General features: G+C 45.2%; 1 protein-coding gene across 1 annotated transcript; it reads left to right on the top strand.

The window, feature by feature from the left end:
* Nucleotides 1-27,580, top strand: LOC123363197 (collagen alpha-1(XXII) chain-like). Its single transcript, XM_045004079.1, has 24 exons — nt 1-342; nt 3,414-3,491; nt 3,587-3,598; nt 3,708-3,794; nt 5,206-5,250; nt 7,934-7,987; nt 8,326-8,370; nt 8,733-8,786; nt 8,888-8,941; nt 11,593-11,646; nt 12,928-12,981; nt 14,700-14,744; nt 16,033-16,086; nt 16,169-16,222; nt 16,718-16,771; nt 17,332-17,403; nt 17,494-17,529; nt 18,881-18,925; nt 19,028-19,060; nt 20,759-20,905; nt 21,495-21,671; nt 24,642-24,732; nt 24,833-24,910; nt 26,404-27,580. Exons 1-24 carry the CDS (start codon nt 1-3, stop codon nt 26,598-26,600), a joined length of 1,962 nt encoding a protein of 653 aa, XP_044860014.1. The 3' UTR covers nt 26,601-27,580.
* The last annotated feature ends 376 nt before the right edge of the window (nt 27,581-27,956 follow it).

Genomic DNA, 27,956 nt, shown 5'->3' on the forward strand with positions numbered 1-27,956 from the left:
ATGAGAGAGGACACCTCAGAGGTGGTCTGGGATCTGTGGGAGGTGACGGACAGAGAAGGTGCTGATCAGTTCAGGCTGCGTCTGTATGGAGAGAGCTATGCAGTTGACATATATAATGCAGCAGGAGCAGCAACAGGTAGTGAGGTCACCACCTTTGAGAACCTGGAGAAGCTTTTTGATGGGGCATGGCACAAGCTTGCTCTGCGTGCCAGGAGACACCGTATTACTTTGTATGTTGATTGCCAGCAAGTGGGCACAGCCCCTGTCACTCATGATGGAGCAATCAGAACAGATGGAGATAGTGTTTTGGCCAGGAGAATAAAGGATGATGTTACTCCGCTGGTAAGTACCAAGCCATATACCTTACTATATATAGATTTATCCTCAACCTAGACTGTTCAGGAACATTCAGAAAGGGATCATACATCACTCTGACTTACTGGAAATATGGATTCATGTTAGCTTATGTGTCTGTGACATGAGCCTTTTACTTCACTAACCTTTCTTCCAATGTGCCCAGACTGCCTTGGATGCCACTGTAATCAGACTGGCACTCCCCATTCTGAACTGAGGATCAGGAAACAGGGTTTGTTCAATTTCATTTGCACTGTACTGGGGCTGAGGCTCTGGCCTCTACTATCTAACAATGAAGCCACATGTCCTGGTACAAAATGCTGCAGTCCTTAACATGAGAAGTTGCTATAAATATATCACTCCCACAGTCGGCTCACTGCACTGTTTCTCCACTAAATAGAGGGTCCAGTCTCTGTCCTGATATTCAAAGTAGTCTATGGGATTCATTCTCGCTATCTGAGTTCGCCCTTTGTGACCCTTACTTACCACAACAATGACCTACCACTGGAGCAGTGAGACTGTCAGCCCATAAGGGGAGGCTCTGTAGTACAGGAGACAGAACTTTTACAGGGGCTAGAGTTATGGAACTCAAGCCTGGTCTACACTAGGCGTTTAAAGCGGTTTTAGGAGCGTAAAACCGATTTAACGCCACAGCCGTCCACACTGAGAGGCCCTTTATATCGATATAAAGGGCTCTTTAAACCGGTTTCTGTACTCCTCCCTAACGAGAGGAGTAGCGCTAGTATCAGTATTACCATATCGGATTAGGTTTAGTGTGGCCGCAAATCGACAGTATTGGCCTCCGGGCGGTATCCCACAGTGCACCACTGACCGCTCTGGACAGCAATCTGAACTCGGATGCAGTGGCCAGGTAGACAGGAAAAGCCTCGCGAATTTTTGAATATTTCCTGTTTGCCCAGCGTGGAGCTCCGATCAGCACGGGTGGCAATGCAGTCCGAAATCAAAATTAAAAAAGAGCTCCAGCATGGACCATGCGGATGTGATCGCAGTAAGGGCGGGCAAATCTGTTCTATCAGCGCTCCGTTACAGAAGACGAAATTCAAAATCATTTTTAAAAAATCTCCAGACAGACGCCATAGCAGGGACTCAGCGCACTGCTGCGTGACAAGCGTAACAGAAAGCCAAAGAATCAAATGGACGCTCATGGACTGGAGGACTCAAGCTATCCCACAGTTCCTGCAGTATCCGAAAAGCATTTGCATTCTTGGCTGAGCTCCAAATGCTTCTAGGGTCAAAAACAGTGTCCACGGTGGGTCAGGGCATAGCTCGGCAATTTACGCACCCCCCCACCCACCCCCAGAAGTGAAAGGGAAAACAATCCTCTCTTGACTCTTTTACATGTCACCCTATCTTTACTGAATGCTGCAGATAGACGCGATGCTGCAGCACTCAACACCAACATCCTTGCTCCCCCCCCGCCATGGGTGGCTGATGGTGCAGTAAGACTGATACCCATCGTCATCATCAGCCTATTGGCACATGGGGTTAGGACTGGTAACCACGCCGACTAGCATCCGTTAGGTCTATCAAGGGCGCCTGGCCCTAATTTTTCCTGGTAGATGGTGCAGTATGGCTGGTAACCGTCCTCATCATAGCAACAGGGGGCTGAGCTCCATCAGCCCCCACCCTTCATGTGTAAAGAAAAGATTCAATTGCCCCTGGACTAGCAGAGGGATGCTGGGCTCCTCTCCTCCACACTTCTTAATGTCCTGTCTGGACTATCATAGCAGCTGGAGGCTGCCTTCCACTCATTTCTCACTAACAAGTCACTGTGTCTTATTCCTGCATTCTTTATTACTTCATCACACAAGTGGGGGGACAATGCTACAGTAGCCCAGGAAGGCTGGGGGAAGAATGGAATCAACAGGTGGGGTTGTTGCAGGAGCATCCCCTGTGAATAGCATACAGCTCATAATTTCTGCTGGATCTGACACAGAGCAGCTGTGCTCTCTGGTTCTATGATACAGTGGTTCTCTAGTACACTTGCCCAAATTCTAGACAGGTCTGATTCTATTTTTAGATACCAAAAAGGAGGGATTGACTCAGGGAGTCATTCCCAATTTTGGCTTTTGCGCCCCGGGCTAAGAGCAGCCAGGGGCACTTATGACAGCAACAGATGGTGCAGTGCAAAAGGACTGGTAACCATGATCATCTTTTTACCAATTTATGGATTGGTAGACGGTACAGTATGGCTGGTAACCATCTCTGCTGTCATGCAAAAGCAAAAGCATGCTTCTGTGTAGCACTGCTGAATCGCCTCTGTCAGCGGCATCTAGTACACATACGGTGACAGTCACAAAAGGCAAAACAGGCTCCATGATTGCCATGCTATGGCATCTGCCAGGGCAATCCAGGGAAAAAAGCCGCGAAATGCTTGTCTGCCATTGCTTTCCCAGAGGAAGGAGTGACTGACGACATTTACCCAGAACCACCCGCAACAATGATTTTTGCCCCATCAGGCACTGGGATCTCAACCCGGAATTCCAAGGGGCGGGGGAGACTCCGGGAACTATGGGATAGCTGTGGAATAGCTACCCACAGTGCAACGCTCCAGAAATCGATGCTAGCCTCGGACCGCGGACGCACACCACCGAATTAATGTGCTTAGTGTGGCCGCGCGCACTCGATTTTATAAAATCTGTTTTACAAAACCGGTTTATGCAAATTCGGAATAGTCCCGTAGTGTAGACGTACCCTCACTCCCGCAAGAGAGAAGAAGGATTTCAGACCAAATCACTTCCCAACTACATGCAAACATACTGCTTCATTTTAGTTTTCCCTCAGCATGTCCTTCATAGACAGACATCACAGCACAACACAACCACTCGCTCACATACAAACACAAATACAAATTGAAATGCCCATAAACTTATCAAGCTCTTTCTCCCACAGGCTGGGAAGAAAATATTAATGCTATGCCAACTGTTCAGTATTTGGGAAGTGTTTAGATATTGTGGTCATGGGTGGACAGACAGACAGACAGTAATGTGGGTGAAGCTTTACTGGAATTTCAGAACATTTCCCCGTTGATTCAATAGGTTGATGTGCAGCAACTTCAGCTTTACACAGACCATAACCAGGCAGTGGATGAAACTTGTTGTGAAGTACCTGGAGTGGTGAGTTTAGACTGCAGATAATACACATGCTTTCTCAGATTACAATTAAATTCTTGTCCCCATTTTTCACTTTTTTTTCTTTTTGTCCCTTACAGGAAGATGACCGGGTAAGTTCCCGAAAGCACATTCAATGGATTTATAAATACAGAAATTTCACTTTAAATGCAGAAGGAAAATATAGTTCAAATGTGCATTTGTGTTCCCCCCCGCCCCAAGTGTTCTAGTTCAGGACTTATGGAAACTAGAAAGGATTGCAACGGCCAGCCTGGAGAACTGGGTTATGCTGGCCTTCCTGGTCCAAAGGTAAGAAGAGCACATTATTATTAACGAATGTAGAATTAGCTTTAAATGGAGAGTGAAGTGTAAGGATTTCAGAAAATGTAAACAAATATGTAATGTTGGCTGTGACCCAGCTGAGGTCACTCAATTAGGGTGAACTGCAAAGAATGGGGCAGGCAATCCCCAAAGCTGGTGGATATTCCAATACTTAGATTTACCAAGCCAGCACAAAACAGTCTCTTTTATACCTCACTGGTTACTCAGAAGTCAACAACACAGTTCCCTTAAAATAACCCAGCCTCAGGCCTCCACCTAGACACCCAAGTCAAATATGATGAGAATTAATGAGAATGTTATTCATCATATAAAAGAAAAGGTTCTACCAATCCCAAAGGATCAGACACATTACCTCCCAGGTTAATGAATATTCCAAATCTTATCCAAATACACTCTTACAGCCGATTTTATTAACTAAACTAAAATTTATTAAAAAAGAAAAGGGAGAGAGGATTGGTTAAAAGAACAGTATACATACAGACATGAGTCAATCTTGAGATTCAGATTCATAGCAGGGATGGAGAGCTTTGTAGATGCAAAGAGTTCTTTCTGAAATAGTCCATAGATTATAGTCCAATGTTTATATTCAGGGTGGTCCAGTCAGAACTGGGATCTCAGTCCTTATAGCTTAGGCTTCCCCTGCATGAAACCTCAAGCGGATCTGAGATGACAGGATCAGGACACAAGGGTCTTTTATACAATGCCAGGCCTTCTTCGACAGGTCGGAGTCCTTAGGAGAACAATATGCAATCAGGGCACCTTTGATGTAGGTCTATTTCCTAAGCATCATCGGTAATTATCTACACAAATTAACATAAGGCAATTGCCTGTTTTTCTACCATTCGCAGATACTTGGCTATCCATTTCAAAGAGAGAGATATCCTATGTTTAAAGTTCATTTAAATGCTAAGGTGTTCTCTTGATCTCTGAATTAACAGAATACAGCATAGACAGGGACTGTTTGATTACATTGTTGACCTCTACCAATATAGACGTAAATACACAAAACCACAAACATTATCTCCCCATATGTTTTTAAGGGTTGAATTTGAGTCATTTATCCTGCAGGATGCTTAACCCTTTCTGGTCATGCTTCACACTGGACATTTAAAAAAAAAGTTTGTTTAAGTTTATTTTTAAAGCCTTAAAGACTAGGGGTGAAATCTTGGTCCCATTGGAGTCAATTTGAGACCCTCCCAGCTCATCAGATTTCAGACTGTTAGCAGCGTGACCTTAGAATAATGCACAGAAATCCCAGGTAGGAAATAAGGAGAGTACCACTCTTCTATGATTTTAAAACGTGGTCTCTGTCACTGATTGCAGCTGCCCTCACGTATTGCAACATTTCCTATGCATTTTCATGTGCTTTGCTTTGCAGGGTGAAAGAGGTGATCAGGGCTTCCCAGGATTTCAAGGAAGTCAGGTAATTGACCATTATTAATTTGGTGAAGAGATGAATGGACATGGATGAGGGTAGCAAAGCAAAACATTCTTAAAACTGTAATCTCAGGGGCCAATCCAACTACACTTAAGTCAAGCATAGTCTTTCCATTGGCTTTCATGGGCGCTGGATTAGCTCTGTGTTAGGGCATTAGAGATTCTTTTGTTCCATTAGTTCCTAATAGGTCAAGCTCAAAATCAAAAACTTTGAACCTGATCCTGCCAGGTACTGAGACCCCTCATCCACTATTGAAATTGCAGGAGTTGTTTAACTCGTCTCAGAATTGGGTCCATTACTTTGTTTCTTCTGGAAAATATGCTGCAGAACATCTACCAATATCCTGTGAAATATTCTTACATTATTAATACTAAACTACTCCTTTCAAATAAATAAAGTACATCTTGTGGTGCTGTGATCCTTTTTTAATTGTATGTTGTTCTCCTGCTAAGTCACAAAATTCCATAACTCACAAATCCTCTCAGTTTCACTAATGAGAATGAGGGAGGTTCTTCTGCAACCCATTTTTCTCCACTATATCCTACATATTAAGATAGTATCCTTCCTTTGTTTCTTTCCCTCTGTTCAGTACACGAGACTTTTATGGGTAGATGTGGAAGAGTGTGTGTGAAATATTGATAGGTCAGATCCTGGGTATAGCAAAGAAAGCTGTAGAAAAATAAGAGCATTCTATTTGTCTTTAGAAGTAAAGTCACTCAGTGAAATATTTCCATAGGGATACAAAGGAGCAAAAGGTGCTCCTGGAAGAAGAGGTGATCCTGGACCAAGGGCAGGGCCGGCTCCAGGCACCAGCGCAGCAAGCAGGTGCTTGGGGCGGCCAACATAAAGGGGGCGGCACGTCCGGTTCTTCAGCGGCAATTTGGCGGCGGGTCCTTAGTCCCTCTTGGAGAGAAGGACCTGCCGCCGAATTGCTGCCGAAGGATGAATTGGCAGTGGCAGAGCTCCCGCTGAAGTGCCACTGATTGCAACTTTTTTTTTTCCCCCGATGTTTGGGGCGGCAAAAATGCTGAAGCCAGCCCTGATCAAGGGTATGGCCCCTTATTTTATTTACTAGCCTGGGGAGCAGGAAGCCTATCTGTTCATTGTTATTAATGACTAGTTGCTAGGCCCTGACCGTATGTTCACTACTGTAGGAGGTACAAATAGGAGGGCAGCTATTAGTTTATCATTACAGAGCCCATCAGTGAAGTGGCAGCCTGTTGTGCTGCCAGGCAAAGAGCTAGAGTTTGCAGCGCCAGCTCTAGGTTTTTTGCCACCCCAGCCCTGGGCTCCTCCCCGCACTCCCCTGCTGCCCCAGCCCTGGGCCCCCCCCCACCCGCACCCCCTGCTGCCCCAGCCCTGGGCTCCCCCCCCCCACCCGCACCCCCTGCTGCCCCAGCACTGGGCTCCCTCCTTTCCCCTCCACCAGTGCCCTCCCCCCACCCACACTCCCCTGCCACCCAAGCCCTGGGCTCTCCCCCCAACCTGCACCCTCCTGCTGTCCCAGCCCTGGGTCACTGGTAACTCGCTCCCAGGGCTGGTCATTCAGCAGGAATTTTGGATGTGCACAGAACAGACAGGATTGGTTCCCATATGGTTACAGAACTGCAGTAAAGTGGAACAATTTTCAGCTTGGGTGATTGGAGGATATCTGGATGCCTATTATAAGACTGTCCTCCATAAATGAGGAAAAGTTGAGATGCCTTTATTATTCTTTTGTTCCATTCTTCATTTCTATAGGGAATTTGCCAATGCAATATCACTGTCTTCCTCTTAAACAAATAAAACTTTTTTTTTTAAAAAAAGGGGGGGCAATAGCTGTTGAAAATAGCAATTCCAGTCCTAAAAACCACTGAGAAGCATTTCTTGCTTCTTCATTTCTTATCCTACTTTTTCTAAAGCAAGTTACAGTGGATCAGTATATTTGATTTGGGAGAAATGAAGTAACAGCTGCCCAAACTGAGCTTGAGCACTCCTGAATTCTGAGGTGTTCAAATCTGGAAGGCAGGTGCTAGATTCCCTTTCTGAATATTAGCTAAATCTGGAAAGGAAAAGTCAATTTCTGCTTCCATGGCTCAGAAGTGGAAATCCTCCTACGTGCCTGGTACTGTATCTAAAGCTGCCGAAGTCCCCTAGCAGAGCCTCCCCTCCCTTACTTTTCATTTTAAATTCTAGTGGGCTCCACGTACCTCCCTTGCTAGGCTTCAGATAGAGAGGTGCACTGTCCCTTTAGTCCACCCAATTCCTTCTTTGTGGGCTGCAAGGTGAGGTCACACCAGTATCCCTAATGCAGTCTGGGGAAGTCTTCTGAAGGGGACATCTGGGGCAAAGCCTTCTACTCCTTGGGCACACTTGTTCCCCATTCACAGTACCACCCCTTCTGACTCGCAGCATGGCTCAGCTACCTCACTCCCTACCCCTCCCTTTCCTGTTGATACCATTCTTAAATTCTTACAAAGCAACCTCACTTCTGTGACAGATGGCTAGTACCATCTTGGGGTAGCAGGTGTTTTAAAGCTACATGTCGCAGAAGCAGCTCTGTTCATTTATGCACAAACATGGATCACATAAGAGTAATGTCAGCTTGAAAACTGGGTGCCAGCATTGGGTACATTTATCTGTAATGCACTAGAGACCTGTAATTAAATATCTGCACAATGTTTGGTAGGGTGATCCAGGACCACCAGTTTCCGAAGGATCCTCTGGATATTCAGGAGCTATGGTAAGTAGGCAGAAAGTAAATCCAATACATTTTTACATATGCTGTGTGAGGCATTGCACAGGATGGGCAAGAGTTTGATTAGAATCATCTAAGTATAATAGACTCAGAATAAATACCGATCATTGTTTTCTTTTGACCTCTGTCAATCATTAACTACTAGCTTATCATAAGACATAATATGCAAATCAGTCTCTCATTTTTTTTTGATGTCATTCTTATACAGTTCTGAAAAGTGAAAGTAATTTAAAAATTCTGGAAAGCAAAACGTGAAGGTACAAAACTATGCCGCTTTTTCTTCTTCCGAGGGCTAAATGAATAATGTTGCATTACTCCCTCAGGGTTCCCTTGGTGAAACAGGTGAACTTAGCCCCCCGGGGAGAAAGGTAACATGAAAATATTATTCTGCTTTTATGCTAAACTTTGCTTGTTTTATTGTTAGCTTGTCCTCCCAGCCCCCTCATCCTTGTTTACCTGTCTTGTCCTACATCTAGATTGTAAACTCTCTGGGGAAAAGTCTGTCTTTTGTTACTTGTTTGCTTAGGGCCTAGCATACTAGGGCCCTGATCCTTGAACAGGGTTCCTAGGTACAATAACAATATTCGATTATTTCTCATGGGAAAGGATCTGAGCACAGAAGAGAAAATTACCCCATCTGTTAATTGTCAGAATGAGATGTGTGTCAACAGCAGGACAGACCCTTTCTAAACAAAGAAGGTAACTTGTTTCTGGTTCTTCTCTGTCATAGGGTGAACCTGGTTTGCCTGGACCTCAGGGTGAATCTGGAATAGAAGGAGAAATTGTAAGTGATCAGTCTCTCTCTTTTTGTGCTTGTCACTGGAAGCGTCTAGATGCTGTGTAGAGAATCTGAAGCCAGAAGTAACAGCTGGTTTTGCATTTCAGGGGGATGCTGGTGGGAGTGGTGAGGATGGTGGCTCTGGTGATCCAGGAGAGACGGTATGAGATGGCAATTTATTGCAAGCAATTTGTGTCTGTCAGGCTGTGTCTTTTTGCACTGTCTATATAAAGCTGAAAAATAAGGTCCAACAATGTGAATGTTGTAAATAACCACATTCCCATGGCACCAGGTGTTCAATCATAACTTTTAGCTGTGTAATGTTAAGCCAACATTCAGTTCGGTCATCAATGTATTTTCTCTTTTGTCAGAATGACTCTCTTTTCATGTTTAAGTTCCTGTCTTCCCCTGTTTGAATTTCTTTAAAAGCAACAATTAAAATCTAACACTTGTTCTTACTATCCCAGGTTTCTTTTGTTTTTCCCATTTTATCATAGAAATGTAGGGCTGGAAGGGACCTAAAGAGGTCATCTAGTCCAGCCCCACATGAAGGCAGGAGTAACTCTACCTAGATCTTCCCTGACAGCTGTCATCTATTCTAATCTGTCTTTAAAACCTCCAATTACTCCTGGTCAACCTATTACAGAACTTAACTGTCCTTCTAGTTAGAAAGTTTTTTCTAATATCTAACCTAAATCTGTTTCTCTCTTTGTAACATCCCTTAACATATGTCAAGACTATCATCAGGTCCCTCCTCATTCTTCTTGTCTCAAGAGTAAACAAGCCCAGTTTTCTTAACCTTTCTTCATGTGTCATATTTTCAAAACTTTTATTGTTTTTTTTTGCTCTTCTCTGGACGCTCTCCAATGTGTCCGCATCTTTCTTAAGGTGTAGCACACAAAACTGGACACAATACTCCACTGAGGCCTCCCCAATGCTGAATAGAGTGGAACAATTACCTCCTGTGTCTTATGTACGACATTCTTGTTGATACACCCCCAGAATGATATGAAGCTTTTGCACATCTGCATCACATTGTTGACTCATTCACTTTGTGATCCACTACAACTCCCAGATCCTTTTCAGCAGTACCTCTGCCTAGCCAGTTATTCTCCATTCTGTAGTTATGCATTGGATTTTTCCTTCCTAAGTGTAGTACTTTGCCCTGGTCTTTATTGAATTTTATCATTTTCTGTGACTCTAATCTAGAATCACAGTAAGCAGTATCATGGCACTTGCTTGACTAGTGCAGGGAGAAATAACAATCCTTAGTTCCTGGGATGCTAATGTATCTTTGGTATAAGCAACAAGCTTGGGCTAAAACAGGGCTTCGGCTTGAATAGGCCCCCAAATTCTATTCCCCTCAATTTATTGGGGCTGTGATACATCCATAACTGGGCCACAGCTGCCTAAAGGAGCTCACTATTCCAGGACTCCTCCACAGAGCAACAGGAGTACCACACAGGAATGTCCCTGCTTGAAGAACCATTTTGTGTTTGCTGTGCTCAGAGAGCCTGAGTGCCTGGGAGCAGTGGCCCTGTGCTCTATGGTAAAGAATGACTCACCTCACTAAAGCCAAAAAACCTGATCTGAGCCTGGAATAAACCTTTCCCAATATGATTCTTTGATGCAAATAATGCATTAGTGGCCCACTACATTTAAGCCAGAAATAGGCCAGAATAAAAACCTGGTACCAGATAATAATACTCATTGTGGCAGATCTTCAGTTGTCATAACACCCTTGCCTTGTAACAGAACTTTGATGGCTTACACCAGCTGAGGATCTGGCCTGTTAATACCAAGATGTATATGAGCTCTGGGTGTGTCAAGCTGCCCTGCTGCAATGTCTTTTTCAAAAGTAGCATCCTCTGGTGATTGCTTGAATTGACATCACAATGTTAGCCATTGCTGCATTATTTTCTGGGCACTATATAGAAGCAACGAAGATAAGCAGGGGCGGCTCTAGACATTTCGCTGCCCCAAGCAGGGCGGCATGCCGCAGGGGGCGCTCTGCCGGTCGCTGGTCCCGCGGCTCCAGTGGACCTCCCGCAGGCGTGCCTGCGGAGGGTCCGCTGGTTCCGCGGCTTTGGTGGAGCCGCGGGACCAGTGGACCCTCCGCAGGCATGCCTGCGGGAAGTCCACCGGAGCCCTGCCTGCCGCCCTCCCGGCAACCAGCAGAGCGCCCCCCACGGCGTGCTGCCCCAAGCACGCACTTGGCGTGCGGGGGCCTGAAGCCACCCCTGAAGATAAGTGTCTGAACCAGTTACCGTGGTACAATAGTGGTGCGGTTAGCAAAATATTCACAGATCTAAGTGTCCACGTTTATACAACAAGCCACAATTGCCCAAACTCTTTCAAGCAACCTTTCTTTGAAGCACAGTGTTCAAATGACCACTTCCCTTTCTTTACTTGATAGCTTTTTACAGCTGTTATTCCTACTTTAGAGAGTCCCATCTCCAAGCTACTATTTGCTCTATTTATTCTGCTCTTTTTTTTTACTGAATGTGGCTGTAATCTGTGTGCACAGAATTATGAAGTTACACAGACAAATTTCTACATGTGAACAATGGCCATGTCTAACACGCTTCAGCAACTGTGTACAATCACAATTATCTTTATCACCAAGGACTAATATATGTTGATTTCCCCAAAAAACTCCAGACAAATTCAGCATGTAACGAAGTGGTGTTTCCAAAATGGACTGCATGAAAATGTATTTTTAAAACCATATTAGATGCACTCATTGTTCATTGTTATTTTCCTTGTTTATATTAAAATGGCAAGACATTGGCTTTGTTTTGTTGTGGAGTAGGGTTCCCAAGGAAGACCAGGAAAACAAGGACCTCAGGGGCCTGTGGGACACAAGGTAATGCCACACTGTGTTGCTGTAGAAAAACTCAAACAACTCCAGCTAGCCATGAATATATTAGACTTAAAATATCATTTTAAAAAAAGAGGGAAGCAAAGATAACTCCCTAAAATGGTTAAAGGCTGGATTAGGAGGGAGCAAGACCCTCATGAAACCCCTGCACTGACTATCTGGACATTGGATCTCGGTGCGCTGGGTTAAACAGCTAATTTCTGGAGGCGGATGCAGTGTAGTTGCAGCCATGTTGGTCCCAGGATATTAGAGAGACAAGGTGGGTGAGGTAATAGCTTTTATTGGAGACAAGCTTTCACAGAGCTCTTCTTCAGGTCTGGGAAAGGTACTCCCAATCTCACAGCAAAATGCAAGGTGGAACCAATTGTTTAGCAGAAATAGTTAGCATGTATTGTAAGAGACGATTCAAGGCAGAGGATGGCAGGGAGTGGGTATTGACAGTGCCAGGGAATGGGCAGGGTTTTTGTTCCCCCTGCCCCCTCACTTGCCAGACTAGCTGAGCCAGTGTGTGTGGGAAAGGGAATATAATAATTTACAGCTGGTATAATCCCTGGGAGCAAGGAGGAAGCAGAGGAGGAATTGGGTCCCAGAGATGTGTCTGAGTTACAATATTTCCCAGGCTACTCCTGAGTGGTGCTGCTTATGCACCACCCTTAGCTCAGAGCTGTGCCTATGGTTACAAATCTTTTCCCAATGTGATATGTGAACATCACTGAAAAGGAAAAGAGCCAGACTGTGCTTTTAAGCCATTGCCCAAGGTGTGTATGGGGGAGGTCTCTGGAGGATACATACTGCAGCGAGGGCCTCTGGAGGAAGAGTAACTGATTTATCCAGAATCCCTCCATGTAGAAGCAGCTCTGCCGCCCAATTGTAGTATCCACTAGTCCATGTGGTCAGAGTGACCCAGCTACACAGAGCTGCAGACTTTACATGACTGTGTATTCCCTCCTACTGTATATTGTGCAGTTTAATATATTTTAGAAAACACCACAAGTTAACATTTCTGCCCTGAGAATCATTAACTAACATTTGGCTTCAACTGTATTTGGACCCAAAATGGAGGTTTTCATGGGTCCAATTTTAATTTATCCTTGGCTATTTCATTTCCACACTATGCTGGTTACCAGTCTGAGAGATGATCATGACTTGGAACTCAGAGAGAGGAATTCTTTGAAGAATGGATTTGGAGGATTTAGGGACAGAAGTTTAGTTTAGTAAAGAACAATAAAGTGAACAGGAATAACAGCTCTCAAATCTCTATCCCAGGGCTTTGCTGGTGCCAAAGGAAACAAAGGAGATATCGGAGAACAAGGATATAGGGTAAAACTACCAAACCATGTCTTGTGTCTCTATCAGAGCTGAGGGTAAGGGCCTGATCACACAATTTCTCAGTGTACGTAAGTCCATTAAGGTCACTGGGAGTTTTATGTACAGAGGTCTTGCAGAACTGAATCCTAATGCAGTAGTGTGGACTTAGCTCATACAGAGCCTGATTGTTTGGAACCCATATTTGCATTGGTGAACACTCACACAAGTAGTCCCATTGAAATCAGCAAGACTGCTGGCAATGAGAACATGCTCATTAAGGGATGGCTCACAATGTGTAGTACATCTGCCAAGTAGTACTGCTGCAACCAGATTCCAAATACAGGGACAGTCTCCTACTTTTACTCCCCTAGTGTAATACCTTACTCCAGAAGTAGTCCTGTTGATTTCAATGGAACTACTCAAGGAGTAAGGTACCACTAAAGATAAGACTGACAGAATTTGGCCCAGAGCAGTGTTACCATTACTAGAAGTGGTAGGCTGAGCCCACAGAGCTGGCCTATGTATTAGTTCCCAAGTGTTATCTACTATTTAAAGTTGTTACTCCCTCAAAACTGAAAAGGGAATTCAGATAAAAAATGTCTTGAAGCAACCAAACAAATCTCTCCTAAACAGCAGAGGGCAGGTTTCTGACTTAGGTCTGCATGATAGACATGTGCTCAGCCATCCCCTGTGTGGATTTCATGTCATTATCTACATATAACAGGTTTCACTCACCACTGGGGTGCCCCCTTGTGGCTGGGTGTGGGGATCAGCTCTCATCCAGTCTAGTGCCCCCTTCCGTCACTTGCTCCATGGCCCATCTCGCTCTCCAGGACTCACAGTGCTTTCCTTGTGACTCAGCCCTCCAGCCAGGTCATTATATAATTTTACCCTTTCTGGGGTATCAAAGTCCCTCAGGACCAACTGTTCATATACTGTCCCTGGCAGTCCTCTTTGCCAACTCCCAGGCTGTAGCACTTCCCCAGTGGCTGATAGGGGAACTTGGCCCCACCCACTACTCTGGGTTCCAGCCCAGGAACCCTATCATCAGCAGACAAGATCTTCACAGTCTCAACCCTTGCAGCATTTTCCCTGGGCTTCTTCCTACTTGGCCTTCTACAGGCTTTCTTCCCCTCAACTACTCTGGGTAAACCTTTCCCACAGAGCTAGGATCCCAAGGTTGTTATCGCCACCTGGCTTTATTCCTACCCACTTCTCTGTGCTTAGTGAGTGATTGTAGACTCTCCCTGTAGCTTTATTCAGCTTGCAACTTCCAGTCTTTTTATACTAACCAACCTGCTTCTGCCCAGCTGGGCTTCCTGTTCCTCTCCTTCCAGGTGCAGCCAGATACCCTAATTGGCCCTTCAGGCCCACACTAACCCTTTCCGGGCTGTGTAGGGAGCATACCCTATCACACTGCTGTACGTTTTTAATTCTTTACTTAAAATGACTATAAAGAGCTGCCATTCAGAAAGGATTCTTCTTATAAAAGAATCAAAATGTAATGGAATTGTTGTTATTATTAAAGGAAATTACACCTGACTGTATGTTTTGCAAGAAGCCGACTGCAGGGTCTATGTCTGATTTGAAGCAATGACTGATCAGAGGTGAAGGCTCTAATGTCTGTCAATCAAAGAATCATGATCTTACTGATGTCCTTCACTTTACACAACATAAATGTTTGGATAACTCTATTATATGACCATTCCTTTAATTTTCCTTCCACTCAGGGTTATCCAGGAGCCCCAGGAGAGACTGGAGAAGATGGGCCAAAGGTATGAAGAAGGTCTATTTTGCCTGGATTAAGTGCTTGATCCTGTACTACAGATGTCAGTGGGAGTTTTGCCATTGCTGTCAGTGAGCACAGGACTAGATACTAACTGAACACCTATGCATTAAAAAGTTTGAACAGTAAAGAAGGTACAGGATTTTAGGAATGCATAGTGCAAATGGTTTATTGTCCCCTCTCGGAGGGATGCACATTTTGGAAGCCACCAGTAGCTTACTGACAAAACATTACTTTATTCCTACTACCAAAATGATTTCACTCTATGTTATTCTTTAGACATATTATTTCTAACTATGTATGAACTTCCCCAACCACATTGTCATTGTTTGTTGAAATGTTAGCAAACCTTTCTTTTTCTTGATGAGCTGGAAGAACACAGGGAATGTAACAATTCCACTCTTCTTGGAATGGGCATGAAAACTCAGTTATTCTCTTGACCTCGGAGATGGTCACACCGAAATCAGGGCATTATAGGGATATTTGAATGTCCAATGCCCATGCTGTGCCTGTTCTGCGGTTTGATAAATGCCTACAGGGCTGTCAAGAAAGACTCTTTAATGAGTACTAAATTCATTCAAACATACAAACAAAACCAGAAAACTAGATCTTCTGTAATATTGTTGGGAAGAGTAATGGGGCTTAACCCCCATCACCTACAAGACATGGGAAAGAACCCCAATTAGTCATGCTCCTCACCTGAGGGGTGATTAACTAATTCCCTCCTGGCTAGAGGATTTATAATCTGACTGAGGCAGTCCACTTGGAGAGAGGGACTGCAGAGGATGCAAGTCTCTCTGGTAGGCAGAAGTTCTGGGGTAGGGTTTAAAAGACAGGAAATAACAGAGGAAGAACACTGAAGGAACGAGTTAGACTCCTGCAGGGGAAGCCCTGAGGTAGAGAAAACAAGGGAACTACAGTGAAGCCTGAGAGTGGTGGAAGCATTATTAGTTTGAAGGTTTGTTTGGACTTTTATTTGGACTTGTTCATACTACTTCAGGAGAATTTTAGAATTTTATGTGACTTGGCTAGAGGGTCAAACCACAGAACACTCAAAGGAAGAATTGGGAGAAGATGGAGGTAGTAAAAGGCTACTGAAGGTCCAAGGGAGAGCCCAATGTGTGTGTGTGGGGGGGGCGGGGGAGTGGAGGCAGAGAAAAGGATGCTGTGCAATGCTGCAAGTGGAGATGAGGGGTACCGATGAAGTGAGGATGGTGCTTATAGGAAGTTATGAGGTGGTGTTGCTATTTTGATTATATTAATATTATAATTTTCAGGGCAATGAAGGATCTCCAGGAATACCAGGCAGTGATGGCATTCCAGGAATGGATGTAAGATCTAGTTCATAATGCTCAATGAATCCATTTTCAGGCAATAAAGCCATATCCTAAGAGAGATTCCATTGTCTCCTAGGGTCCTCTAGGAATACCAGGATTAGAAGGCAAGCCTGGACTCATGGGACCAAAGGTAAAAAACAACGTGATAATTAAATGAAAACAAGAAAGCCATGAGTTGATCATTTACAAATAGTCTTGAAATTATGAAGTGAAGATGACAGCAAAAGAAAGAGGCTGAATCCTCCATCACTACAAGATCCCACGCTGTCCGAACTCACAGACGAAAGCTTGTGGAAGCAAAATGACACTGCAGGCTCAGTAGAGTGTGGTTACGTATAATGACATTAACGTTATTGACCAGCCTAGAAGTGTTCCAAGCTCTAGCTTTCCTATTGGTTTTGTGCTCTTTTTTTTTTTAGAGCATTCTCGTTGAGAAAAATAAGGGTTACTAGTTTTCTTCACCACTAGAAAAAAGCTCCCATGTGTCACAACATGGGTAAATTAAAAGCCCTCTTTTGGAAAGGATCGTCTTAACTGTGGGATAAAGGGTACTAAACTAGATCAGTCTGTCATCAATTCCCCTTTAAAAAGGGTCATTGAAAGAGGCTTTCAACTGTCTTTGCAGGGAGATAAAGGCAAGCGAGGTCCAAGAGGCCCACCTGGAAGGCCAGGTTCCATGGTAAGGTATATGCTAAAGTATCAAGTATCAGAGGGGTAGCCGTGTTAGTCTGGATCTGTAAAAGCAGCAAAGAGTCCTGTCAAGTATCAGAGGGGTAGCCGTGTTAGTCTGGTTCTGTAAAAGCAGCAAAGAATCCTGTGGCACCTTATAGACTAACAGACGTTTTGCAGCATGAGCTTTCGTGGGTGAATACCCACTTCTTTGGATGCAAGTCACTTGCATCCGAAGAAGTGGGTATTCACCCACGAAAGCTCATGCTGCAAAACGTCTGTTAGTCTATAAGGTGCCACAGGATTCTTTGCTGCTTTTAAAGAGTCCTGTGGCACTTTATAGACTAACAGACGTATTGAAGCATGAGCTTTCGTGGATGAATACATCTCTATGCTGAAGTATGACTGTGCATCCCCAAGAGCTGCCCTATTCCTAAAACTACATATGAAAAAATCCTTCTGTAAGCAGATGTGCTCCTTTGGGGCTCAGTCAGGCCTAGGAGGTGCAGCACTACAAAGCATAAGAGAACTTGTGGAAAGCTGGTCAGGGTTTTTTTCTTTTCCATACAGGGCACCAAAGGTGAAATGGGGGATCCTGGCCTACCAGGTAACCCTGGCCCTACGGGAATAAAAGGCCACAAGGTAAAGTCGCATGTTAAAGGTGAATAAGTAAAATGGTCACTTCAGTCGTCTATGTGAGTCATGTCAGTCCCTCTCCTGTCTTTCCCACAGGGGGCTCAAGGTGAGACTGGAGGTGACGGCCCAAAGGTATGGCTTGTTATTTGCTTGTGAAATACATACTTGGGAAAGGAGATTATGCATCTCCTATTGCAGAGCTGCACTGTAATGACTTTATAATGGAACTGGTGTGCATCTCTGGCTTATGAATGGGATTTACCACACACAAATCTTCCTGAGTGTTCCAAGAATGAGTGATTTCAGCTGTGATTTGGATGGTAATGGAGCTTATGGCTAAGGGGCTCTGGGGAATGACTCAGATGTTCTTATATTCTCCACAAACCTGACTCGCATATTTAAAACCATCATGCTGCTTCTGCTGCCACACAGCAGGTCAGAGTTCACATCCCAGCCTTGGGTCTGTATTCCTTGAGACAGGAAGGAATGGAAGGCAGGGCCAGCTCTACTGTTTTTGCCACCCCAAGCAGCGTGCTGAATTGCCGCCGTGGATGGCGGGGGCAGTCTTTGTGCTGTTGTGGCAGCACACGCGTTTCTGCGGCGGTGGCAATTTGGCAGCAACTTCTGTCTTCAGCCAGAAGACAGAAGCTGCGCCGCGCGGACAGATGAACATAGAAGCTGCCACTGAATTGTCGCTGCCGCGGAAATGCGGCACACGGACTGCCCCTGCCCTCTGCGGTGGCAATTCGGCGCACTTCTTGGGGGCAAAAACACATGGACTGCCGCCCCTTGCAGATTGCTGCCCCAAGCACCTCCTTGGGATGCTGGTGCCTGGGAGCCGGCCCTGATGGAAGGAAGTACTGTGGAGGCACTAAACTCAGTCTTTTGGAGAGGAGGGACATTTTGTGTCACATCTGACTATCCTCTGCGGCCAATGAAGGAGCAGTACCGATGGACTCTGAAGGGATCTGTGTTGAGCCCTTCTTGGCAGCAAGAAGGGTTGTCATGACACAGGCTCCTAAGATTGGGGGGGGGGGTATGGTGGAGAACAATGTGTTTTATCCATGGATCTCAAAGAACTTTAACAAATAATTAATACCCCTACACTGCTGTGTGATAGGATTTCCCAGTGTACAGGTGAGGAAAAAGAGAGGTTGTACCTTTTCCTAGCCCACATAGCAAGGTTGAGGCAGAACAATGAACAGCGCACAGGAGTCCTAATTCCCAGTCCCCCTTTGCCCTCTAGCCACTAGATCATATGTCCTCCGAGAGTCACGGTTCTTTCCCAGCACTCCTTCCGGGGCAGGCAGTGACGAACACCCTCCCCACCCCAGCGCACATACAGGACATAGCCTAAGGGTTCAATCGGGTTAGTGTTTTAGTGATATAGTCAGAAGGAGCAGGAAATGCAAACAATGAACACAGAAAATCTTTCTCTAATGAGAGACTATGAAAAGCTATAAACTGTATTCCTCTTTTACAGGGTGATGTGGGAAGAAAAGGAAGCCGTGGGGATGCTGGACCCCAGGTACAGCCCATGCCCTTTGAAATTAAAGATGTCTAAGTACTTGGTAAATGCTGAGCTCCATAAACCTAATTTTTTAACCTATTGTCAATTACTCTCTGACAGGGGGATGATGGAGACCGAGGAGACAAAGGACAAGTATGTTTGTTTGTCCATGGTGGCTATGTAGATTCACGGGGAAATATCTGTCTTGCTTCCAATGCTAGGTACAAACCCTTTCCCCACTCCAGGGGCGGCTCTAGGAATTTGGCCGCCCCAAGCAGTCATGCCTGCGGGAGGTGCACCGGAGCCGCGGGACCAGCGGACCTCCCGCAGGCATGACTGCGGAGGGTCCGCTGGTCCCGCGGCTCCAGTGGACCTCCCGCAGGCATGACTGCGGAAGGTCCGCCGGACCCGCCTGCCGCCCCCCCGGCAAAATGCCGCCCCACGCGCGCGCTTGGCGCGCTGGGGTCTGGAGCCGGCCCTGCCCCACTCCACTGGCATGGAGAGTTCTTATCCAGGGAGTCCCTTTGCTACAGAAGGGTGGGGGGCAGGACTAGGAGAGCTCATGGATGGACCTGCACACCACACAGCCATGTAGCTCTGCCCCACGCCCCAACACATCATGTGTTTGGAGTGGGCTGTGGGTAGCATAAGCCAAGACAGGTGGGCCCTATGACTTTGTGGCACCACTGGCCGTTGACTTCTGAGCAGCACACCAACCATCCGGGTTCCTGCAGCCCTGAGATTGCAGCAGCAGTAGCCACAGAGCATCGAGGTTGCTGCTCACAAACTGGGCAGGTTGTTCCTTCACAACTGAGCAGCCACAGTGAAGCCCAGTTACTCATGCTGTGTGCTGGGTAGAAGATTTTCCCCTTCAGGAGAGCAACCTAGAGTGTGAACCTTCATTAGAACCAGCTGCTTACTCCTTCAACCCCCTACTTAAAACTCGCCCCGAACTGACTTGTTCTCTATATATTTAGAGAGGCTTTTCTGCCTGTCTCTGGAATTAGAAAATAGACTCAGGCACTGGTTGAGTGGTACCAAGTTCTGTGAACATTCAAGTAGGTGAAGTCTGTTGGACAGTGAGGGGGAGATGCACAAAAGCCAGAGAAGTAGGGACTGTTGGAATGTCAAGGGGGTTGGTGTTGCTCGTAGGTCCGATAAACTTTGGCTCACCAAGACCGGTGAAAGCTTATCTGAAATGAACCATCTCCCTATGAAAACCCTTCCTTTGAGAGTCAGAAAGGCCATATAGGATGAATAAATGTGTCCACAAAGAATTAATGCGTGTGCCATGCAGAAAACTCCTCTAATGGTAAGCCACCATGGTGCATATAATTGATAAAGAAGTTGAATGACTGAACTGAATGGCATATGCTGCTCAACCTTCCCTGATGCTCAGTACTCAAAACCTCACACAGCAGAAAAGACCTGGATTAAGTATTGGTGTCCAGGATGTCCAAAGCTAGCTATTAATGGTCAGAATATAAGCAGTCTCTCTCAGTTGCATGCTGGGGGAGGGCGACATTAAGATTTGGGTGTATCAAGCACAGCCTCCCAGAGCTTCTGGGCAAATGATGTTCTACCACAACCTGACAGGAACTTAAAATCATTCTCTCTTATAATGTTCACCCTGCAAGGTACAGGGTTAGGCAGAACGAAAAGGATCTGCACAAACACCAAGGAGAAGTAAGAATTGTGCTGCATGAGCCCAGGTATGATGGTGGTGGGTACGTTTAGACTGACAGGGCTGGACAGAGGGAGGAAGGTAGATGAAGGAACACGGGTGCCTCTTTGTTCATGCTTATTGATATTTTTCTCCCTTCAAACTTTTCCTTTCACCTCCTCCCATAGCAAGGAGAACGTGGCTTTCCTGGCCCTGCTGGTCCAAAGGGACAAAGAGGTGTCCCTGGATTACCTGGTCCAAGAGGCTTCACTGGCCCCACTGGAGAGGATGGAGCAACTGGGCCCCCTGGATCTCCAGGGTCTTGGGGACCTGAAGTATGTTCCAGCTCCTTCCTTTTCTTTGCATTTTCCTTATTTGGTTATTGGAGTGCTGGTTGTTTTGCTTGTGAATATCAGTATATTCTCTCTCTTCTGCTGCTTATAGACCTTTAGGGACAGCTGTTGAATATGCACTCCCCTTACTTCTCAGTCATTGCACAAAATGTATAGTGTAAACATTACAGAAACTAATCTGGGGGGGCAGTAATTGGATAAAGAGCCTTTCATCTTTAGTTCAAATCCACTGGTAGGTACTGCAAGTTTTTTCTATGTGATGGCTATATGAGTTTGTTTATTAGTTCAGTTTCGCTTGGAGACACATCACAAATCATCCTCAGAGTTGGCACAAATTGATATATTTGCTGTTGTCTAATCAATGAGAAAATACAATACTATGTGACTTAGGTGACCTATCACACACGGAGAACAGTCCAATTGAACAGTTCATGAACAATCCATAGGTGGTAAATGATTCATCCAAACTATTTGGTGAATGTATACAGCCTAATGAATACCCTTGGGAGATACACGGACAAAATACTAATTCTATTTCTGTTGTGTTTATAAATTCCCACTTTCATCCTAGGGTCCAGGGCTGCCTGAGGAGCAGGTATATGAACTGTGTCGTAATGTGGTCATAGCTCAGATAGCCCAATATGCATCTGCGATCAGATACAAATGTGCCAGCGCCTGTCCTACTGCTAACATGACACTAATTGGCCCCCCAGGGCCTCGTGGAATGGCAGGACCACCAGGGAAAAAGGTGAGAACTTGCTATGATACTGATAGTGCGCATGTGAATATTGTGACAAGATGACCAATGTTCGTATGGTGGGTCCCGTGCTTTTCTTGGTGGGGGCTAAGACGCCAACCTTTGCCCCTGCTCTTGGGCACCGAGGGCCCCACTAGTGGCCTGGGAAGGTGGTAGAGGAGGGAAGTGGGGGAGGGGTATGGGTTTGCTCCTCACTCTGTGTCCCAGCCCCTCTCAACCCCTGGGTTTTTTTTACCCTCTTCCCCCTTGGGTGCGTTACCCTCAGTCCTTAGACACTGGGGGAGGGAGTCGCCCTGCTGGGACAGGGTCTCCCTTACTTCGGTTGTCTGGTCTTTCAAATTGCACAACCAGGGCCGCCCAGAGGATTCCGGGGGCCCGGGGCCTTCGGCGGCGGGGGGCCCTTCCGTTCCGGCACCCGCCGCTGAAGTGCCCCGAAGACCCGCGGCGGGGGCCCCCCTCCGCCGAATTACCGCCGAAGTGGGACCCGCCGCCGAAGCGCAGCCCGGTCTTCAGCGGCAATTCGGCGGCGGGGGGCCTCGCCGCGGGTCTTCGGGGCACTTCGGTGGCAGGTCCCGGAACGGAAGGGCCCCACGCCGCCGAATTACCGCCGAAGACCGGGCTGCACTTCGGCGCTGGGTCCCGCTCCGTCTTCGGTGGTAATTCGCCAGCGGGGGGTCCTTCCGCCCCGGAGCGGAAGGACCCCCCACCGGCGAAGACCGGGAGCAAAGAATCTCCTGCGCCCGGCCCCGCAAGAGTTTTCCGGGCCCCCCGGAGCGAGTGAGGGACCCCGCTCCAGGGGCCCCGAAAAACTCTCGTGGGGGCCCCTGTGGGGCTCGGGACCTGGGGCAAATTGCCCCTCTTGGCCCCCCCCTCTGGGCGGCCCTGTGCACAACACACCTCCAAGCTCCAGTTCTCTCTCTCCCCTTCCTCCTCCTCCCTGACTGCCTGAAGCAGGGGGTTTTATTAGGTTCCTAGCAGGGCCTTAACTGACTACTGGTGCTCCAATTAACTTGTAGCAACCCTCCCTAGTCTACAGGGAACCTCGCCTTAATTAGCCCCCAGCTTGTATATTTCCCCTCTACCACTCTCTCTCCCACTGCTCCCTGGCCCTCCTGTATCACAATATGTTTGCAGGCATCAGTGGAAGTATGGCCATTCACTTCAGTGGGGCCAGGATTTCAACCACAGTATGTATGTACACTCTGTCAGGTCCTTCTTTGTTTGTTTGTACCCTGGTGTCATGACTGACTGTGACATAAAACAGTGTGCTCTTCCCTTCAGATCACACACACCAGGTATTTGTCCATGTCAGTCATTACTTGTATGACCTCTAACGTGGATGCCTGATAAGCATTTGTACCAGCAGAAACTGCCAGCCAAGAAATCACTTTGGCACTCACAGACGTGTGTGACCGGTGCCTGGAAGGGCCACACTGAGCATGCCACCTTCAAGGCAGACTGCAAGAAAACAGTAGTAAAAGTGCTTCTGCAGTACCCTGCTGGTTAACCAGAAGCCAAACACAGTCCCCTCTGGGCATTCCAGCCCTTGGCTCCCACCCAGACAACTAAGTCTAATATAGTGAGAGGTTACTGAAAACCCATTTCACCATATGTGAGGTTCTTTCTAATCCCAAAGAACAAGACACATTGCGCCACCAGCTCAGTATGAATCTCAGATCTTACCCAAATATCACGCTGTCAGCCAATCCTCAGGAAGATAACTAAAGATTTATTAATAAAAAGAGAAAGTTATAAATGGTTAAGGAATCATATACATACAAGTGATTGCAAAGACCTTATATCAGATTTGTGATAGAATAAACTGCTGGTTTGCAAAAGTCTCTGTGGAATCACCCAAACAGATCTAGGGGGGAGAGAGGGGTGGTCATCAATCCTTGTTTAAAGTTCCCTTGTTAGAAATCCAGTCCAGAGAAATGAAGCAGGAAACGAAGACAGAATGGAGATGTTTCAGGGGCCTTTTATATCCTCTGCCATGTGCATGGGAAAGTTATAGTCCTAAACAAAACCCACAGTCCCTGTTTGTGGAAAGTTACTGGCCGAAGATGGAGTCCAGGGTCACATGAGCATAGTACATGTCCTTATCTGGTTTTCTGCATCACAGGGGGTGGTCATTGGTTCCCTGATGTCTGAGGCAGGAGGACCTGTTGGGCAGGCTGAATTTCTTCCATGACCCATTGTGAGAGCTGAATGTCCTTGCTGGGCCATCAACACACAACTGTCTAGCCTTGATGTAACTCTGTTTGAGAGGTTTCACCCAGGAACAAACACATTTGAGATACAAATACATAGCCAGTGTTCATAACGTCATATACAGTGATTATAAATGGATTTAACCAAGATAATCATACTCAACAGACTAACTTTTCCATTGACACCTTACATGATGCACTTTGTATAAGATTAATGGAAATTGTGTAACAGTAGTAACAGTGATAGAAATGGTCACCTTTCTTATACACAAAATCACAGCATGGCACCCTGGAGAGCCTTCAATAAGCAGAGATGGCAATAAGTTTGCACTCTGCCTTCAGTTCCCAACAATGCTTTTCTAGCTGACTGCAGCAGAGCTGATGCAGAGCATAAGCATACTCAGCTTAGGGCTGGACCTGGACAATTTGATCCTGAATTTCTATGGTGAGACGTCCATTAAGAATGATCATAGGAGAGTGGGGTAGAAAAATTGTAGAATCAATTATTTGGTAGCTCTGGTTAGGTCCAGACTGGACATACAATGAGAGCAGAGTTTCTCATTACATCTCAGTCTTCTGCTTTCAGGTGAAATTCTGAAGTCCTGAGATTCCTTGGCCTGCTTGTTTTCATTTTCTTGAAGATAGAAAATGAAAACAGAGATCTCAAAATTGCCTTTTTTTTTTTCCTGATGCTGGCAAACACCCTGGTTTTTGCCTTTAAAAATTAAAACCACATATATCATTTTAATAGGGAAAAACAGGTCTTGATGGATTTAAAGGTGAGCCTGGTCCAAGAGGACCTATTGGATTTCCTGGAGCTAATGGAGCAGCTGGGGAACCAGGTAAGGGCACATATACGCCTAGATTAATTTATAAGCAATGTTCCTCTACAACCAAATCCAGTGCACAAGCTGATTTCTTTATGTGCTTTATGCCATGTAGGAGACAGAGGCCAAAAAGGTGAGAGAGGAGATTCAGGCATGGGACTCCCTGGCCCAGATGGACCTCAAGGCTTTAGAGGTAAAGAGAATTTCAAGGGATGTTTTATCTGAGGTTTTAACTTCCTTGCTCTGTATTTTTCAGTTATTTACCATAAAACTGTTTATAGACTCAGCTATGAAAAATATATGTGCAACTTATTTAATAAAGTTATTTTTTGTACAATGATTGCCACTGAAATATTTACAACTCTCCATGAAAATACTTAACTTTGTTCATGAGCTTCACAGTTTTCCTATATAATCTCTATTTTAAGTATGGGGGAGGCCATGCTGCTAATTTGATCACTGTGCACACCTGTAAAGATTTTAATGGCACCTGATGTGTACACTGACAGTGGTGTGTGTCAGCAGGATGTTTGTAAAAGAAATGTTGAGAGAGAGTGACTGGTTGGGAATTCAAAGAAAGGCTCACAGAGAGGACCCCCACTATTTTCTCCTGATCCTGCTGGAAAAAATCAAATTTCTTATCCCTGAAATGGAGTGCTAATAATATTGGAATAGTTAATGCTAGATCTGGCTGGAGGATGACAATTCCAGTTCACAACAACTTCCCAGCTTTCAGAATTTGTTTTCTTTCTTCACTGGAACAAACCCAAAATCTTTTGAATGTTTTTGTGAAACAGAATTGCGAAAACATTCATTTTTGATTGAAAACATAGGTTTTCAATTTGGGTCTCTCTCTCTCTCTCGCTCTCTCTTTCTGGTCAGAAGTGACCAAAGAACCATGGACCTCAGAAACCTTCTCATCAAAATTGATATGGCTCCATAAAACATTCCAGCTTCAGTAAAACAGCATGTCAACAAATATATATTTAATTTAAAATGTTCCAATCAGCTCTAATTAACATCTAGTGTCAGGATAATCCTGGCACAATTTTGAGTGTATTAAAATGCACTTGCCCTTATCCAGTGTCTAGATTACACTGAGAAAGACTGAGGTCCTTTGTACAGGTTTAGCAAGGTCCTGTGAAGGGGATTTATTTCATGTGGATTCATTCTGTACATGGGGAGGGAAAGAACACACACAGGGGAATTTAACAGAGATAGTATGTGCCCATAGACTGATTCACTAGGTAGCTCCCTATTGACCTTTTTCACCCTCACAATTTTCTGATGTTCTTGAAATTCTTCAAACCATGAGCCTGATTCTGACCTCTCTTAGATCAGTTTTGCATCAGTGTCAAGTATCAGAGGGGTAGCCGTGTTAGTCTGGATCTGTAAAAGCAACAGAGTCCTGTGGCACCTTATAGACAGAAGTATTGGAGCATGAGCTTTTGTGGGTGCATCCGATGAAGTGGGTATTCACCCACAAAAGCTCATGCTCCAATACATCTGTTAGTCTATACGGTGCCTTGCTGCTTTTGCAGCAGTGTAATTCCTACAGCAATAATGGAGCTATTTACACCAGTATGAATAAAAGGAAAATCAGGCCCCATTTTGGGGCACGAGGACTCGGCTCAATCGAGTCTCCCCTTTTCTTTATATAATTTCCTTGTTTCATTCTTCTTCTAGGATTCCCTGGACATCCTGCTGTTGCCAAAGATGGCCAGCCAGGCACAGCAGGTCCCCCTGGATACAGTGGTCCTCCAGGTCAGCCAGGATTTCCTGGCCCTTCGGGTGTCCCTGGACTATGTGAAGCAACAGACTGCAGGATCTATGCTACTAACCTACTGTCAGAACAGGGATTAGTAAAGGGGCCATCTGTTTAATTATAAAATAATAACGATGCCAGCATAGATGTGGAAAAATATCTTGATGGCATGCACTTCCTGTTGGAATAACGCCATCACCTGATTCTTCATTGGTGACCTAGTAATGTTATACTTGGCTAATGGGACACTGATAGGCATTAGACTGTAGCGATATTTTAAAAAGGCTTATATTAGAAATGAAAGTGATTCCCCATAATTGCTCCCCCACAATTTAAATCCATAATTTAAATCTCATAGCATTACCAAGTAAAAGATCTCTTGGATTTATTGTTAATTTGTAAGCTACTGTCTGTGTCTGTGTAAAAGGTTACAGGCTAAACTCCAACTGGAGCCAAAGATGTGAAAGTCCATTTGTGATGCATGGCTAGAAAGGGTTAAACACCTTGCAAAATAAACCCTCAAAAGACATGGGGGGGGGAATGTTTGTATTTTTGTGTATTTACATATGTATGAGTAGGGTCGACAATGTAATCAACAGTCCCTGTCTATGCTGTATTCTGATAATTCAGAGGTAAAAAAAAAATCCCATCCTTTAAATGAATTGTACACACGGAATATCTCGGTATTCATGTCTCTTTGAAATTTACGGTGAATGGTGGAGGAAAAAGCAAATAGCTTTATGTTAATTCCATAGCTAAGTACCGGTGATGGACCTCCTTCAAAGTCTTCCTAATTACTTTTTGTTCCCTGAAGGAATCCCAACTTGTCAAAAAGGATATGAGAGTCTATAAAAGATCCTTGGGTTCTGATTTCGTCATCTCAGATTTGCTTAAGCTTTATCAGGGGAAGTTTAAGTCGCAAGATTGAGGTGCCAGTTATGCTGGCATGCCCTGAATGTGATATTTGGACATTGGACTATAAACTATGAACTATTTCTGAAAGAACTCTTTGCAACCACACAGCTCACCATCTCTGCTACAAATCTGCATCTAAATGAATTGAACTCAGGTCTGTATGTCGATTGATCTTTTAACCATACGCTCTCTCTTTTGTTTTTTAATAAATTTTAGTTTAGTTAATAAGAATTGGCTGTAGCATGTATTTGGGTAAGATCTGGAATATTCATTAACCTGGGAGGTAATGTGTCCAATTCTTTGGGATTGGTAGAATCTTCTTTTATATGATGAAATAAGATTTACAGACATTTTCATCATATTTGAAGTGGGTCCCTGGATGGATCACTTTAAGGGAACTGTGTTGTGTGGACTTCTGAGTAACCAATAAGGTAATAAAGAAGCTGTTTTATGCTGGCTTATTAAATCTCAGTATTCGAATATCCACCAGCTTTTTGGAGTCTGGCTGCCCCATTCTTTGCAGTTCACCCTGAGTGACCACAGCTGGCGCCCCACTAGG

The sequence above is a fragment of the Mauremys mutica genome, chromosome 2 (genome assembly GCF_020497125.1).
Source record: "Mauremys mutica isolate MM-2020 ecotype Southern chromosome 2, ASM2049712v1, whole genome shotgun sequence".
Lineage (NCBI taxonomy): Eukaryota > Metazoa > Chordata > Testudines > Geoemydidae > Mauremys > Mauremys mutica.

Excerpts from the sequence above, each read along its gene's own strand:
- LOC123363197 (XM_045004079.1), top strand. The coding sequence starts at position 1 with ATGAGAGAGGACACCTCAGAGGTGGTCTGGGATCTGTGGGAGGTGACG. Across the intron at positions 3,795-5,205 it reads CTGGCCTTCCTGGTCCAAAG|GGTGAAAGAGGTGATCAGGG; the intron begins GTAAGAAGAGCA and ends TTTGCTTTGCAG. Across the intron at positions 24,911-26,403 it reads TGGACCTCAAGGCTTTAGAG|GATTCCCTGGACATCCTGCT; the intron begins GTAAAGAGAATT and ends TTCTTCTTCTAG.